This window comes from Schistosoma mansoni, assembly GCF_000237925.1.
Source record: "Schistosoma mansoni, WGS project CABG00000000 data, supercontig 0554, strain Puerto Rico, whole genome shotgun sequence".
Classification (NCBI taxonomy): Eukaryota; Metazoa; Platyhelminthes; class Trematoda; order Strigeidida; family Schistosomatidae; genus Schistosoma; species Schistosoma mansoni.
Window position 1 is genome coordinate 1 of NW_017386342.1, and position 16,949 is coordinate 16,949.

Below are 16,949 nucleotides of genomic sequence, written 5' to 3' on the forward strand. Positions count from 1 at the left end.
TCATACCATACAAATGGCTTGTCTCGTTCATTCACTCATTTGCACATCTCACATAAAGCTCTCTTCAACAGATCCAGTCAGCATACACACACATCAATATGCATTATTCCAACACAAATACAACACCCAATACACCAAATCGTCACACCAAGTCGTCATATTTGTTTGCTTTTGTGGTGTTTCGGCTCTTACTCCTCTTAGAACTGGATAGATACCTTCCAGATGTGAGATTGAAAATTAATAATTGTAATGCATTTAACTTGTTTTAAGACTAGCAACAGTGCGCACATGACGTGTATGTATGTTGCTCAATCCAACTGTTAACGATGCTGTGTTCGGGGTGTTAGTGCTGAGAGGATTGTTTGATATCATCTGTACGTGAGGTGTCGTACTAAGTCCAACTAACTGCTTCATCTGACGCAATAATTGAGATGGTGAGTTGTCATCTTACTTTCACTCACGTAGCAATTTTTGTAACATTTTTTCACCCGATGCCAAGGTACGTTAGATAATTGCCTGGTTTAACTGATCATAGACTACTGTTTCAGGAGTATTATCTTCAAAGTCAGATAACTCAGATGTCACTTCGGTTGGATTCCAAATATGAAAGAGTATTTTGATGCCTGAGAACGTATGCTACGACGCTGAAACTGGACTTCCACCTGTGCAAACCAAATACTTGGGCTTAATCTACAGAATGGAGGCACATTTATCAGGCTTAGAGCGTGTAATCCTGTTGAATCACTGCCGTGGCTAATAAACTCAGATTCGGATGAATACATTATAAATATACAAAAAACAATCACTAGCAAGAGAAAAAGGAAAGCCTAAATGTTTGTGAGTGAACTCGAAATTACAGTTTCCGAAACAAATGTAAGGGCTCGCCAGATTTGTAGTGAGTATTATGTGATGATTAAAAGTATTTGAATTATTATACAATCTAGGAATCCCTGAAATAACACAATTTAGACCAAAGAGAATCGGATGAACACAAACGAACGTATTGTATTTAGAACTGGTAATCAGGCCCACATCAAATATAAAGGAATCGTTAGTTCATACAAACACCACATACCGGTAAAAGATCCTATTAAAGATATAACAATACTCACAGTTACTAATGATATACCAAAAACAATTGACACTACAAACTGGTGTCTGTTTTTGAGTAAAAATACAACGGTAACAAATAGCATCTACAAGAAAATGGTATATTTATTAACAAGATGATAACAACTGTTATGAGATGAATGTTACTTGTAATTTTCTTCTCAGATAACAACTACGAATGAGTTCACTTGATTAACGAAGGTTCCTCCGCACGTGGTGGCACCAACAATGTGACAAGAATGATTAAATCTGGTAGTATCATTCAATAATATTCTGAGCCAAAACTATAAAGTAGTGTAAAGTAGTGGTCTAAAAGAATGTTACAACACTATTATAATCTTGAATCAAAGGCCAGAGCCAATAAAGTAGAAGGTCGGACGACAGAGATAGAGTTTATTTTAATAACAGCGGTAGCGTGTGTATGTATTCATACAACCAAACAGTTATGTTCGCTTTTTACAATTTATACAGGGAAACAATAGAAACTGAATATAGATATATATACATATAAAATGTTACAAATAGAGAAACATGTGATATACACGTCACTATACGTCTCACTTGAGTTGTGCCGAGACTTGGCCATAATGCTCGATTAAGAGCCTTCTCTTAATAGTCCCTATTATAACTAACAAGGTTTGCATCAGTATCTAATGTTAGTATAGTTGTTCATTTTTAACAATTATTTCCCAATACATAATAATTGCCTATCTTTGCTGGTTTTAGAATATAATGATCAGGTTCACATACTAAATCATACTGTTTTTGCAAATTAAAAAGAATGACATTTTACTAGTTGCTGATGTTTCTAAATATGCCTGCAAAATATTCCGTTTTGAGCCATTGGGCTCTGTAGTGACCTGCTTTTCTCAACGAGAACACGATTGGAATAATGGAAACAATAATTATTATTATAACCACTTGTACCAGTGATTGTTTTACCGTACTCGTTGTTGTTTACCTGTATCAAAATCACTTTTCGTTCAGTCGCCCGCATTGTCCGTTCGGACTTTCTTACGCTCTGTCCTTATTGCCCATACGCGTTGGCACGTCTCGGTATTCTTTCGATACCACGAGATCGCCAATAAATATACTTTATCTGGACCAATTACGGCCTTCTGGTTTATGAGTTAGCGAAGGAACCAAGTCGATTTCGGGCGCATATTCTTACCGTAGTGGTGATCATAGTCAATTGAGACTCGACGCTATCTACAATTCTATAAGAGTTAGATTTATCATAAAATGTCCAAATAACCGAGAAACTTCTATCTTTTTTTGCTTAAAGTGTAAACAGCTTGAAATAAACAAGTGAATTAGCTAACATAGTATACGATAATACAATAGCTTTAAAAGTTTTATTGATCAGCTGATGATCACTATTAGAAAACACTAATAGATTTCGATATAGCTTGATCATTTTAGCTCATGTAGAGAATTTACTAAGATACATTTGTGTTCCATCCATCCTTACACAATCATAGAAACTTTAAATGAGATCTTCAGTTTGACCTATCGTAATACGTCAACTTATAGCACCCCTCTTACAATTAAGTTTATTTACAGTTAATTTTGTCACGCTCTTCAATTAACTTATTTAACAGTGTTATAAGAACAGCAACAAAATGTCTATTTCTTTGTCTTATTATAATCACTATCGTGTCTGCATAAACGTGTATGCTTAATCACATGTGACAGCCTATGAACATATCTCTCTCTAGCTAAAATATTAGTTGCTCAAATATCACCCGATGAATCATTCTCTTTCTCATATATCTATGTGATCGAATCTTATTAATTGCTTTGCTTCACTTCGATCCGATTCGATTTAACTGTGAATCCGCCTCTGTACTTGCTTGCTTGCACGCATTATATTTTCTGCTTGAATCCATTTGGTATGCTTGTAATTTTATTATCTGCATTATTCAATAATAAACAGTAGTCAAAACTTCATATTGCTTTCTAAATCTATACACCATTAGGATGTATTTAATAAGAGTTATCAGTGTGATTAATAAATGAAACCTAAGAAATTATATAGTTAAGATTATGAGTCAATTGAAGCTAGACTACCATGGCAAACCTGAAAGCATTGGACAGTCGTTTCATCCTATAATGGTCTAACTTCAATTGACTCTTGATCTCAACGATATAAAATTACTAAAATCTCCATGAAACCTCCATTCTTCTAAAGAATTATGTTGAAACCAAATCACTACAGACTGACACTTGAGACTCATCAGGAAACAAGTGATTTTATAATTTTTTATTAACACATTATTTAACATTGAACAGTTTATATATGTAATTGAATATTATCTTCTACATTATCTTCTATAATAAAGATTGTTAACATAGGGATAAGTATTAAAGGTATATAGTAATAATAATAATAATAATAATAATAATAATAATGAAGTCAATAATGATAATGATTAATTATGGTAATTAAACTTATCCCAAAATAATTAAATTAATTGATTTATTAAAGTACACTTCTAATAATATTCATATTCTACATCCTTCTGTGTAATATTATTACTATTAATAATATTAATATTATTATTATTACTGTTGTTATTATTATTATCATTATTAATATCCTTGTTATTTGGTTCTGAAAGGAAAACGAAAAAAAAGAAAGAAAAAACCCAATTGAAATGGGGACATTTTTATAGTGGAGATATTAAGATTAATCAAAATAGTTTTTTTTTCTTCTTCTTCTTCGTCTTCTTCTTCGAATTTTTATTATTATTTTTAACAGAAGGGGGTTTTGTGAAGATTTCAGTATTTTCATAGTTGAAATCATGAGTCAATTGGAGTTAGATCACCATGGAAAACCTGGAAGCATTGAACGGCCCTTTCGGTGCTTAAACATTAGTGGTTAATCGCTGTGGCGCAAGACTGGTAAGTGTTGGGTTCGAATCTCGCAAGGCGAGATCGTAGGTGAGCACTGCTGAGGAATCCCATAATAGGACGAAATGGCCGTCCAGTGCTTCCAGGTTTTCGATGGTGGTCTAGCTTCAATTGACTCATGATTTTAACTATGAAAATATTTTTACAATTATCAATATAATGTTGTAGTGTTTTAATAAACTGATAGTCCCATTGTATTTGATATTGAACTTTATTTCTAATTTGAAATACAATACATTTGTTTATATTCACTTAGTATTGTTTGGTTTTATCTTCCCATTAATGCTTAGGACTGCAACTGGTCAGTCTCTTATTGACATATGTGCACACAGTGCGCATCGCCTTGATATAGCCTTAATTCACAAGCATTATAAGCAATCATGGATAGTGGCTAGCAGTGGAATCCAGGACGCGCGTTTCGTCCTATTTGGGACTCGTCAGCTGGATGTACCTGCATCTCATAGTTGATGTTCACTCTGGAACTGGAACTCAGTACCTTTCGCTTCAAACGTAATCGCGTTATCTACTCAGCTACTGAGTCGTGACGAAACGCGCGTCCTGGATTCCACTGCTAGCCATTATCCATCATTGCTTATAACATTTTATATAGTTGAGATCATGAGTCAATTGAAGCTTGACCACCATGGAAAACTTGAAAGCACTTGACGGCCGTTCCGTCCTATTGTGGGACTCCTCAACAGTGCGTATCCACGATCCCGCCTCGTGAGATTCGAACCCAGGACCTACCTTATAACATTTGTTTATGTTGATCTAATTTTGTTTGGTCTAAATTGTATTATTTTCTATGATATCTAGTTTGTATAATAATCATCGTAGATCTCTAATCATATTGATACATAAATTTATTTATCAGAATAAATAGAAGACCTTAGAGATTGAACAATTTTTCTGTACAGATGTAGAATATAATAAGTTTTTATAACTAACCAATTAGAATGAAACTATTATGTTGAAAACCTGGAAGCATTGGACGGCCGTTTCATCCTAGTATACTTCTGAAGAGTTCCATTCTAGGACGAAACGACTGTCTAGTGCTTCCAGGTTTCCAATGGTGGTCTAATGTTTATCCAATCTTCACAACATTATACAGGTACATATTTGTACAAGGTTTGAATTTGTTTATAGATGAATAACGGATTGATATAAACGTTATGATTATTTTCTTATGTCAACAATATTTCAAAGTCAACTTAAATAAGCAATTGAGTTGGATATGTATATATTCAAAAATTTATGGAGTGGGTTGATATATATTGTATTATATTATGTAAACAATCATATTTTGAAGGCCTATGATTGAATTATTGCAAAAGAACAACCATCTACTTACTTTCTTTTAATATATTCTTAAATGTATCTTGTACAAGTTGGTCAATATTCCACCGTTTTATTTCTTTGTCAAGACCATCTGAGATCCAAACTTTCCTTGAGATCACTTCACCTTAAAAAAGATATTTATATATATATATATTCATCAGAAATGTATAAAATAATTTTCCTCAAGTAAAAATAAATATAGAAGTGAAGTTTCAATTGTTGAGATCATGAGTTAATTGAAGGTAGACCACCGTGGAAAACCTAGAAGCACTAGATGGACGTTTCATCCTATTGTGTGACTCCTCAACAGTGCACATCCTCGATCCCACCTCGGGAGATTTGATCCCAGAAACTATCGGTCTCGCGCGTGAACGCTTAACTTCTAGACCACTGAGTCGGCATCCAACGGTGTTAATGGCTAGCTTCAACCAATCTACGAAAATGATCAACCATCCACATTTGTCTTCACTGAGTTACTATCTTACAACAGACCCGGTTGAACCCCATTGGTCACTCCTTCTCACTAGAACTTCAGGAAATACCTCTTGGAGTCAGTCACTAGTAAGCATATGATTATTATCAGAAGGGGGTTTTTGTGGACGAAACGGCCATCCAATGCTTCCAAGTTATCCATGGTGGTCTAGCTTCAATTGACTCATGATGTCAACTATTAAAATGACTATAAAATATGTATTTACAGTATTTTGGTTACTACATGTAGTCTCACACATTGTAGTTCCTTTCCTCTCATTGACTGATTGACAAGGTTAAATGACTTGCAGGTTAGAGGTTAATCGACTCAACTTCAAGTCTTAAGACTCTGTCCTCGACGGTCTAGAGAATAGTTCAGAATTACACCTGTAGGAAATTATTTTCTCCAATAAGTCAGTTGTAAATATCTCAGTTTTGGAAAGGGTCAACCACAGCCCAGAACTCTCAGTCGGTAGGTCTCAGACTAGAAACCTAGGTAAACACAGGTCGGATAATCCAGGAGCCTCAGTACCCTCGAAATACTGGCACGACTTCTTGAAAAGTGCCAAATAGAACAAAACCGAAATCAAAGGGTTTTTTTAGATTATTTTCATCTACCGAAATATACTAATATTCCTTATTTATCTCACTGAATATATTAAATATATTTCATTTAAAGTATGACACAGATTTTAGTTTACAAAATGTTTATTCTTTTAGCTTATTGTTCAAGATGGGTATTTTCCTTCCAAGAGATATGAAAAGAAAAAGACCCGAAAAATAATATATCCATTCTATTTACTTACGTGGAGGTGGTTTTTCTATTCCAGTTGGTAAAACTGTTTTTAACAGGTCGTCTAAATCCAATTGATCATCAAAGAACTTCATAATCTCTCTCTGTGTTAAATTAGCTTTTCTACCCATCGTAAACCAGGATGTTTCCGTTTCTATTGGGCTTTTACCTAGTTTAACATGCAAAAAAGTATGATTTTTTTGCCGATAAATTAAGATAAGAAGTTTGTGAAGATCTTTTATATCAAGTACAACTGAATTTCAATGAATAGCTATCAAAATATTAAAAACTATTGGGTAACTATCTCGTTCTAGTATACTACTCTTCAGTAGTATGGATTTATGATCATGTCAGGATTATTCTTTTGTTCGTTAATTGGATAATCTATTTTAGTAATATTGTAGTGAACAAGAACACAAATGGGGGCAATCGAATATACTTGAACGAAAAATTACTGAACATCTTAGTAAAATCTGAGAATCATACAGTAAATACTTCATTTGCAAAGTATCAATCATTTGTCTCATTTTAACTGTTCCTTTTGGAAATATCAGTCATTCGTTTCAGACTTCATTGTTATTTCGTTTCCAAAGCAATCATTCTTTGTTCTCGTTCTCTTTTCTTTGATCTTCTTAATCTTCTGCCCCCAGGTATTTCACTTTTGATTGATGGTATATATTACTTATATCTATCGACATTAATAACACACACTACATTATTAACGATCTATCCTCAAGCTTCTTAAGTGTATTTGAGAATTGAGGAACACGTTTCAAATATTGTTTATCTTCATTAAACCTGACGTTCAACTATCTGAATGTTTCTTTCATATAAACTGCACTATACTCATCATACCTGAATGAATAAACACCATCTTGTTATATTAGCAACAACCTAATGATACCGTAATAAACTTTCGCTTAAAAACTTCGAGTTAAAAAACTGAAAATCTAAGAGAACATAAATATAATAAGGAAGAATTAACATTCTTCAATTAAACCTTAATAGGTTCAATATAAGTACAACGAGTTGTTTTTAAATATTCAATGGCTTAATATCTGACTTCAATTAGATCATTAGATTGATTGTTGTTGACTTATACATATCGTCGATCCTCATATATAATTATCGACTTAACTCGCGTTGGTGAATAACGGAGTTAAATAAGTCAAATACAAGAATGAAGTTTTGTATACATAAATTTTGTATACTCATTGATCTGAACAGACAATCAGAGGAACGAAGCGAAGTGGTACACAGTGTAGAAGACGTGTAAGCCAACTCAGTTTAATCAAGAGCTAATCGATATTTATAGTTACATAAAAATAAGTTACAGACATGTAATGAATGGGATAAGAAGTGTACACACATACGTTTATATAAAAACAGTCAAGTTTGACAAGCGAATAATTAACAAGATCAAAATATGGCTTGAGAAGAATGGATAAGTTGGTTTGTCCAGAAGCTAGAATAAGCTTAACATAGCAACCGACACTACTTTGCTAACCAGAATAATATATAATCCCTCTTATCGATTAATATTTGGAAAGTAATCTGAAGACTAATTACAATAACGATTATAAATAATACTATAGATTTACATACCTGAATTAGTACCTTCATTCTTACGTTCAAATAAATCTTCATCTTTTGTTTGATTATTAAGATAATCAAGTAGATCTTTATCAGTTATATTTTTATCACCCAATTTAACAACCCATGTTGTTTCAACTACTTCATCATCTGAATAAAGAAGAAACAGAAATGAAGAAATGGTAAAGTTTACTTTCATGGAACCTAATAAGTGTGCAGTTCAAGTTGAAAATGATGAACGAATCAATCAGTTATAAGATAACAGGTTTTGGATTTTGGCTTAAAATTCACTCATCCATTTGGCAAAATATTGTTTTGGCATAATAGTTGATGTCAGTCCGTAATGAAAACATCAAATCTAATTCCTAACCCTAACCATCAACCGTAAATCATAATTCTAATTTCTCACACTGGTTTATAACCTTCATTTGGTCCTAGTTATTAGGTGGATACATTCAAGGTCACTCTAGCGTCTCTCAAAGGTCATCCATAAATTATAGTCTCATCAACTCTTCTAGTGTACAGTGTAGTTTATGAGTCAATGTTAATAATGAAATAGATGCAATAACAAAACATAATAATTTAACTGTATAACTCGATGACAAAACGACAAGTTTACTAGTAGTGATAAGAAATTTGTGAACAATCAGTCTAGTATAGTGAAGAAGAGAAACGAAAGAGATTTCAAGGGTTGAACCGCTGTTAGAAAGAATTGATTCATAGCCTTTTAGGTTTTCTCTAAGATTATCAGTATTACTGTATATCAGATTTAGTTCCTATGAAAATCTAATCAATAATAATGGGTTGTTCTAATTTGTGTAAATTGTTGATAATCTAATTTGCAATCAAATTATCATTAAGCTTTACTTTGATGTGTAGTGAAATAGTTATACCTTTAGAAAAAACCTAATTGATCATATTACTTTTTCATTGATGTACTTCATATCATAAAATTGTAAAGCCGTTAGTTCGAATCTTAAAACCTCTGAACAAATTAATCGTAGAAAAGAAGCGACAAAGATGTTTTAGACTTCCTTTTTCAAAATAAGAGATGTGAATGCTGGTAGAAAATATAATTTTTCTCGATGTCTTATAGTGATCCTTTAATATGCCACTGCTCCTGACCATCGAGTACATCATTGAACAGATGAAATGATAGCTTGTTAAGCTGAAGTGTCTATTCAAACAGCTATTCTGCATATCAAGACACTGGATAATGAGCTAATATTACCAGGGTAGGTTTAAAGTGAGAACAAACTGTTTTTGAATATACAAAGGGGGTTTGAATTTTCGTATGGCTAACGCTTCAATAAACCTTAGTATACGCCCTATTATATTTTTATACAATACCACAAAAGCCGAGTTAAGATCAATCTTATGACCTGTTTCGATTATATGTTTAGCAATAGAGGATGATGGATGCTTATCCTCTACTCTTATCGGGTCGTTTGATTCTATTTGTTTTTGCAACCATTTTGGTACATGTTCACACACCCTAATTTTGAGATCACGATTGCTACTTCCTATATATGTGTGACCACACACACATTTAAATTGGTAAACACAGTGGGATGTGACACAATCGTTTTCATGTTCTTAACAAGTATATGTGTGATCAGATTGTTCGAAATATATTGCGCTAATATATCACATAGTTCTGATAATCTTCGTCTTCTTATAACTACACTATCAAAATTTATCAAAGGGACTAATTGCTTTATATTCAAAGAGTTCGAGTATTCAGTATAAAATAATGATAAATGTAATGTATTATTCATTTTCTTATAACTTACAATATTCATCTGATGAATTTGATGAAGGTTTCTCTTTGTATATCACAGTTTTCTTCATAATTGGCTTGAACTGATCTACTGAATTTGTAGTCCGTTTCGAAATTTTCTTTAGTCCAATTGTAGTAGATACATCTTCATAATCTTCATAATATTCAACGTCAGTAGTTATGGCTAAAATTATTGTTTACAAAATTTATGAAATGAATAGACTAATGTAAAAGTTTCACAGTTGTACATAAGGTCTGAATACGGCTTCACCTATCTTACTATCTATCTATCTATCTATCTATCTATCTATCTATCTATCTACACTAACTGGAATGATGGTGGAAACGAATTATCAATGGGAAAAACTGAAAACTATGTGGTAATCACAACAAATCCAACAATACTGAAATAGATTCGAGTATCTATAAGTCTGCAAGAATAAATGGGAAAGATCAGTGAATACGATGAAAAATATTCTATTTGCTCTATTAAAACTAGAGAGCATATTTCATAATCATTTCATAATTATTTAGGTCACAAAAAATCATGGAGATCGGTCGACGAGAAGTTCCAAAGAAGAGAAAGAACAACAGTAATAAGAGGAGAAGAACAAAGGAAAATAATGAAAAAAAACCAATAACGGGGACCAATAAAAAGAATACCAAAAATAAAAAAAATGAGTAATATAACCCAACGAGAAGAAAGCACGAATAAAAGAAAGTAAAAGTCGTAAAACCAAAGCAGAAAAATAAAACCGGAATGAAAAAAGTAATGCAAAAAAATAAAGAAAACGAAAAAATGGATAGAAAAAAGTAGAAAAAAGTAAAACATAAATAAGCCCAAACCAAATATGAGAGAACACAGTGTCACTGAGATGTTCGGCGTGATTCCCAATGGACAGTGGGACATTGAAGAGAAAGTGGATAGAAGGTTGCAGGTGACGGGATGTGCGATGAGGAGATCAGTGTGAATATGTGTGAGGATGTGTGTACAGTGGAATAGGAATTGTTATGTGTGTGACTCACGTTTCACTGAACCGGTGACTGGTGTCGAGCTGGTTGGTGTGTCTGATGGTGTTGCACGAGGTCGAGGTCGTCTTCTCCTCTTACCAGACTTGTCAATGTAGTAGATGTAGAGATCGTCGTCGTCCGGTGTTGTACTGGAAGGCGATGCTGTGTCTGGTGTCGCTCCAGGTTCTGTAAACGGAAGAGAATGAAACAGATTGACGTGATAGTAATTTGTGTGTTGTCGGATGTTGGAGGAGGCTGTGACAATGACAGTTGCAGTGTGACATCTGCATGTGGTTGAAGAGTTCGTCTGTGTGTGAGAGAGACGAGTGGTTCACGTGTGTGCATTGTGTGCAGTTGCTGTCAGTTGTGATGATCGAGTGTGTATATGTGGATGAGATGGTGGAGTATTGTGTTTGTGTTGTTGATGGTGACAGTGTGTGTGTGTGTGCGTGTGTGCGCGTGCGTGTGTGTGCGTGATTGTGTGTGCGTGATTGTGTGAGTGTTTGAAGGAGATGTTTGGTGTTGGATGAGGAATGTTGCTGCAATGAGTGGAGGAGTGATAGACATGGTTTCTGTGTGTGTGTGCGTGTGCGTGTGAATTGATTTGTGAGAACTTGTTGGTGGGTGTGAGTGAGTATGTAGGAGTGGACGTTCGGATTGTGTTGTGTTGGAGATGGTGATGTGAGTGGAAGACAGAGAGTGGAGTTGACGTGTGTGGCAGCACAGTGTCACTGAGATGTTCGGCGTGATTCCCAATGGACAGTGGGACATTGAAGAGAAAGTGGATAGAAGGTTGCAGGTGACGGGATGTGCGATGAGGAGATCAGTGTGAATATGTGTGAGGATGTGTGTACAGTGGAATAGGAATTGTTATGTGTGTGACTCACGTTTCACTGAACCGGTGACTGGTGTCGAGCTGGTTGGTGTGTCTGATGGTGTTGCACGAGGTCGAGGTCGTCTTCTCCTCTTACCAGACTTGTCAATGTAGTAGATGTAGAGATCGTCGTCGTCCGGTGTTGTACTGGAAGGCGATGCTGTGTCTGGTGTCGCTCCAGGTTCTGTAAACGGAAGAGAATGAAACAGATTGACGTGATAGTAATTTGTGTGTTGTCGGATGTTGGAGGAGGCTGTGACAATGACAGTTGCAGTGTGACATCTGCATGTGGTTGAAGAGTTCGTCTGTGTGTGAGAGAGACGAGTGGTTCACGTGTGTGCATTGTGTGCAGTTGCTGTCAGTTGTGATGATCGAGTGTGTATATGTGGATGAGATGGTGGAGTATTGTGTTTGTGTTGTTGATGGTGACAGTGTGTGTGTGCGTGTGTGTGCGTGCGTGTGTGTGCGTGATTGTGTGAGTGTTTGAAGGAGATGTTTGGTGTTGGATGAGGAATGTTGCTGCAATGAGTGGAGGAGTGATAGACATGGTTTCTGTGTGTGTGTGCGTGTGCGTGTGAATTGATTTGTGAGAACTTGTTGGTGGGTGTGAGTGAGTATGTAGGAGTGGACGTTCGGATTGTGTTGTGTTGGAGATGGTGATGTGAGTGGAAGACAGAGAGTGGAGTTGACGTGTGTGGCAGCACAGTGTCACTGAGATGTTCGGCATGATTCCCAATGGACAGTGGGACATTGAAGAGAAAGTGGATAGAAGGTTGCAGGTGACGGGATGTGCGATGAGGAGATCAGTGTGAATATGTGTGAGGATGTGTGTACAGTGGAATAGGAATTGTTATGTGTGTGACTCACGTTTCACTGAACCGGTGACTGGTGTCGAGCTGGTTGGTGTGTCTGATGGTGTTGCACGAGGTCGAGGTCGTCTTCTCCTCTTACCAGACTTGTCAATGTAGTAGATGTAGAGATCGTCGTCGTCCGGTGTTGTACTGGAAGGCGATGCTGTGTCTGGTGTCGCTCCAGGTTCTGTAAACGGAAGAGAATGAAACAGATTGACGTGATAGTAATTTGTGTGTTGTCGGATGTTGGAGGAGGCTGTGACAATGACAGTTGCAGTGTGACATCTGCATGTGGTTGAAGAGTTCGTCTGTGTGTGAGAGAGACGAGTGGTTCACGTGTGTGCATTGTGTGCAGTTGCTGTCAGTTGTGATGATCGAGTGTGTATATGTGGATGAGATGGTGGAGTATTGTGTTTGTGTTGTTGATGGTGACAGTGTGTGTGTGTGCGTGATTGTGTGAGTGTTTGAAGGAGATGTTTGGTGTTGGATGAGGAATGTTGCTGCAATGAGTGGAGGAGTGATAGACATGGTTTCTGTGTGTGTGTGCGTGTGCGTGTGAATTGATTTGTGAGAACTTGTTGGTGGGTGTGAGTGAGTATGTAGGAGTGGACGTTCGGATTGTGTTGTGTTGGAGATGGTGATGTGAGTGGAAGACAGAGAGTGGAGTTGACGTGTGTGGCAGCACAGTGTCACTGAGATGTTCGGCGTGATTCCCAATGGACAGTGGGACATTGAAGAGAAAGTGGATAGAAGGTTGCAGGTGACGGGATGTGCGATGAGGAGATCAGTGTGAATATGTGTGAGGATGTGTGTACAGTGGAATAGGAATTGTTATGTGTGTGACTCACGTTTCACTGAACCGGTGACTGGTGTCGAGCTGGTTGGTGTGTCTGATGGTGTTGCACGAGGTCGAGGTCGTCTTCTCCTCTTACCAGACTTGTCAATGTAGTAGATGTAGAGATCGTCGTCGTCCGGTGTTGTACTGGAAGGCGATGCTGTGTCTGGTGTCGCTCCAGGTTCTGTAAACGGAAGAGAATGAAACAGATTGACGTGATAGTAATTTGTGTGTTGTCGGATGTTGGAGGAGGCTGTGACAATGACAGTTGCAGTGTGACATCTGCATGTGGTTGAAGAGTTCGTCTGTGTGTGAGAGAGACGAGTGGTTCACGTGTGTGCATTGTGTGCAGTTGCTGTCAGTTGTGATGATCGAGTGTGTATATGTGGATGAGATGGTGGAGTATTGTGTTTGTGTTGTTGATGGTGACAGTGTGTGTGTGTGCGTGTGTGTGCGTGCGTGTGTGTGCGTGATTGTGTGAGTGTTTGAAGGAGATGTTTGGTGTTGGATGAGGAATGTTGCTGCAATGAGTGGAGGAGTGATAGACATGGTTTCTGTGTGTGTGTGCGTGTGCGTGTGAATTGATTTGTGAGAACTTGTTGGTGGGTGTGAGTGAGTATGTAGGAGTGGACGTTCGGATTGTGTTGTGTTGGAGATGGTGATGTGAGTGGAAGACAGAGAGTGGAGTTGACGTGTGTGGCAGCACAGTGTCACTGAGATGTTCGGCGTGATTCCCAATGGACAGTGGGACATTGAAGAGAAAGTGGATAGAAGGTTGCAGGTGACGGGATGTGCGATGAGGAGATCAGTGTGAATATGTGTGAGGATGTGTGTACAGTGGAATAGGAATTGTTATGTGTGTGACTCACGTTTCACTGAACCGGTGACTGGTGTCGAGCTGGTTGGTGTGTCTGATGGTGTTGCACGAGGTCGAGGTCGTCTTCTCCTCTTACCAGACTTGTCAATGTAGTAGATGTAGAGATCGTCGTCGTCCGGTGTTGTACTGGAAGGCGATGCTGTGTCTGGTGTCGCTCCAGGTTCTGTAAACGGAAGAGAATGAAACAGATTGACGTGATAGTAATTTGTGTGTTGTCGGATGTTGGAGGAGGCTGTGACAATGACAGTTGCAGTGTGACATCTGCATGTGGTTGAAGAGTTCGTCTGTGTGTGAGAGAGACGAGTGGTTCACGTGTGTGCATTGTGTGCAGTTGCTGTCAGTTGTGATGATCGAGTGTGTATATGTGGATGAGATGGTGGAGTATTGTGTTTGTGTTGTTGATGGTGACAGTGTGTGTGTGTGCGTGATTGTGTGAGTGTTTGAAGGAGATGTTTGGTGTTGGATGAGGAATGTTGCTGCAATGAGTGGAGGAGTGATAGACATGGTTTCTGTGTGTGTGTGCGTGTGCGTGTGAATTGATTTGTGAGAACTTGTTGGTGGGTGTGAGTGAGTATGTAGGAGTGGACGTTCGGATTGTGTTGTGTTGGAGATGGTGATGTGAGTGGAAGACAGAGAGTGGAGTTGACGTGTGTGGCAGCACAGTGTCACTGAGATGTTCGGCGTGATTCCCAATGGACAGTGGGACATTGAAGAGAAAGTGGATAGAAGGTTGCAGGTGACGGGATGTGCGATGAGGAGATCAGTGTGAATATGTGTGAGGATGTGTGTACAGTGGAATAGGAATTGTTATGTGTGTGACTCACGTTTCACTGAACCGGTGACTGGTGTCGAGCTGGTTGGTGTGTCTGATGGTGTTGCACGAGGTCGAGGTCGTCTTCTCCTCTTACCAGACTTGTCAATGTAGTAGATGTAGAGATCGTCGTCGTCCGGTGTTGTACTGGAAGGCGATGCTGTGTCTGGTGTCGCTCCAGGTTCTGTAAACGGAAGAGAATGAAACAGATTGACGTGATAGTAATTTGTGTGTTGTCGGATGTTGGAGGAGGCTGTGACAATGACAGTTGCAGTGTGACATCTGCATGTGGTTGAAGAGTTCGTCTGTGTGTGAGAGAGACGAGTGGTTCACGTGTGTGCATTGTGTGCAGTTGCTGTCAGTTGTGATGATCGAGTGTGTATATGTGGATGAGATGGTGGAGTATTGTGTTTGTGTTGTTGATGGTGACAGTGTGTGTGTGTGCGTGTGTGTGCGTGCGTGTGTGTGCGTGCGTGTGTGTGCGTGATTGTGTGAGTGTTTGAAGGAGATGTTTGGTGTTGGATGAGGAATGTTGCTGCAATGAGTGGAGGAGTGATAGACATGGTTTCTGTGTGTGTGTGCGTGTGCGTGTGAATTGATTTGTGAGAACTTGTTGGTGGGTGTGAGTGAGTATGTAGGAGTGGACGTTCGGATTGTGTTGTGTTGGAGATGGTGATGTGAGTGGAAGACAGAGAGTGGAGTTGACGTGTGTGGCAGCACAGTGTCACTGAGATGTTCGGCGTGATTCCCAATGGACAGTGGGACATTGAAGAGAAAGTGGATAGAAGGTTGCAGGTGACGGGATGTGCGATGAGGAGATCAGTGTGAATATATGTGAGGATGTGTGTACAGTGGAATAGGAATTGTTATGTGTGTGACTCACGTTTCACTGAACCGGTGACTGGTGTCGAGCTGGTTGGTGTGTCTGATGGTGTTGCACGAGGTCGAGGTCGTCTTCTCCTCTTACCAGACTTGTCAATGTAGTAGATGTAGAGATCGTCGTCGTCCGGTGTTGTACTGGAAGGCGATGCTGTGTCTGGTGTCGCTCCAGGTTCTGTAAACGGAAGAGAATGAAACAGATTGACGTGATAGTAATTTGTGTGTTGTCGGATGTTGGAGGAGGCTGTGACAATGACAGTTGCAGTGTGACATCTGCATGTGGTTGAAGAGTTCGTCTGTGTGTGAGAGAGACGAGTGGTTCACGTGTATCTTCTGCATGATGGCTTTCCTAGTTCTCCACGTCTCCACCCCATATAGTAGAACTGTCTTGATGTTTGTACTGAAAATTCTGACTTTGGTGTTGGTTGACAGACAATTGTTTTGAGTTCCAGATGTTCTTTAGTTGTAAACGTAGCACAACACGTTGATGTAAAATTCGAAAAATGAATAAGAAATAAGTCAAAATAACTGTAGTAGCAATGATAATGAGAAAGACTGAACACTGAAAACATGGTAGTCTCATAATAATATAGAAACAACTGTCCAGTGCTTTCTGCTTTTCATTGGTTCATCTGTTTAAATCAATTTTTTATATAAACCGTCTTTCAGCATTGTCTGATAGATTATTCTGTTAAAGTATTCATACTGATTCAGTTTCTTTGGTTATTAACCTAATTTATACCATTGGGTCTACTAAGTTGTTGACTATTGAACTGAGCCGCTTAAGTTAGTGCAGACTACATGCTTGTGGTT

The 16,949-nt window shown here is 37.8% G+C and overlaps 4 protein-coding genes across 4 annotated transcripts; 1 reads left to right on the top strand and 3 right to left on the bottom strand.

The window, feature by feature from the left end:
• Positions 1-5,302: 5,302 nt before the first annotated feature.
• Positions 5,303-12,065, bottom strand: Smp_178240 (hypothetical protein; the record flags this gene model as incomplete). Its single annotated transcript, XM_018792173.1, has 6 exons — positions 5,303-5,334; positions 5,375-5,452; positions 6,639-6,794; positions 10,012-10,182; positions 11,025-11,195; positions 11,897-12,065. Coding segments are annotated over 6 exons (777 nt in total), but the record flags the coding sequence as incomplete, so codon positions are not given.
• A 2,356-nt stretch (positions 12,066-14,421) lies between these two features.
• Smp_185350 (hypothetical protein) lies at positions 14,422-14,607 on the bottom strand (the record flags this gene model as incomplete). Its single annotated transcript, XM_018792174.1, has 1 exon — positions 14,422-14,607. A coding segment is annotated over one exon (186 nt), but the record flags the coding sequence as incomplete, so codon positions are not given.
• A 666-nt stretch (positions 14,608-15,273) lies between these two features.
• On the bottom strand, positions 15,274-15,441 carry Smp_185460 (hypothetical protein; the record flags this gene model as incomplete). Its single annotated transcript, XM_018792175.1, has 1 exon — positions 15,274-15,441. A coding segment is annotated over one exon (168 nt), but the record flags the coding sequence as incomplete, so codon positions are not given.
• Positions 15,442-16,185: 744 nt separating this feature from the next.
• On the top strand, positions 16,186-16,317 carry Smp_185450 (hypothetical protein; the record flags this gene model as incomplete). Its single annotated transcript, XM_018792177.1, has 1 exon — positions 16,186-16,317. One exon carries the CDS (start codon positions 16,186-16,188, stop codon positions 16,315-16,317), a length of 132 nt encoding a protein of 43 aa, XP_018644549.1.
• Positions 16,318-16,949: the final 632 nt, after the last annotated feature.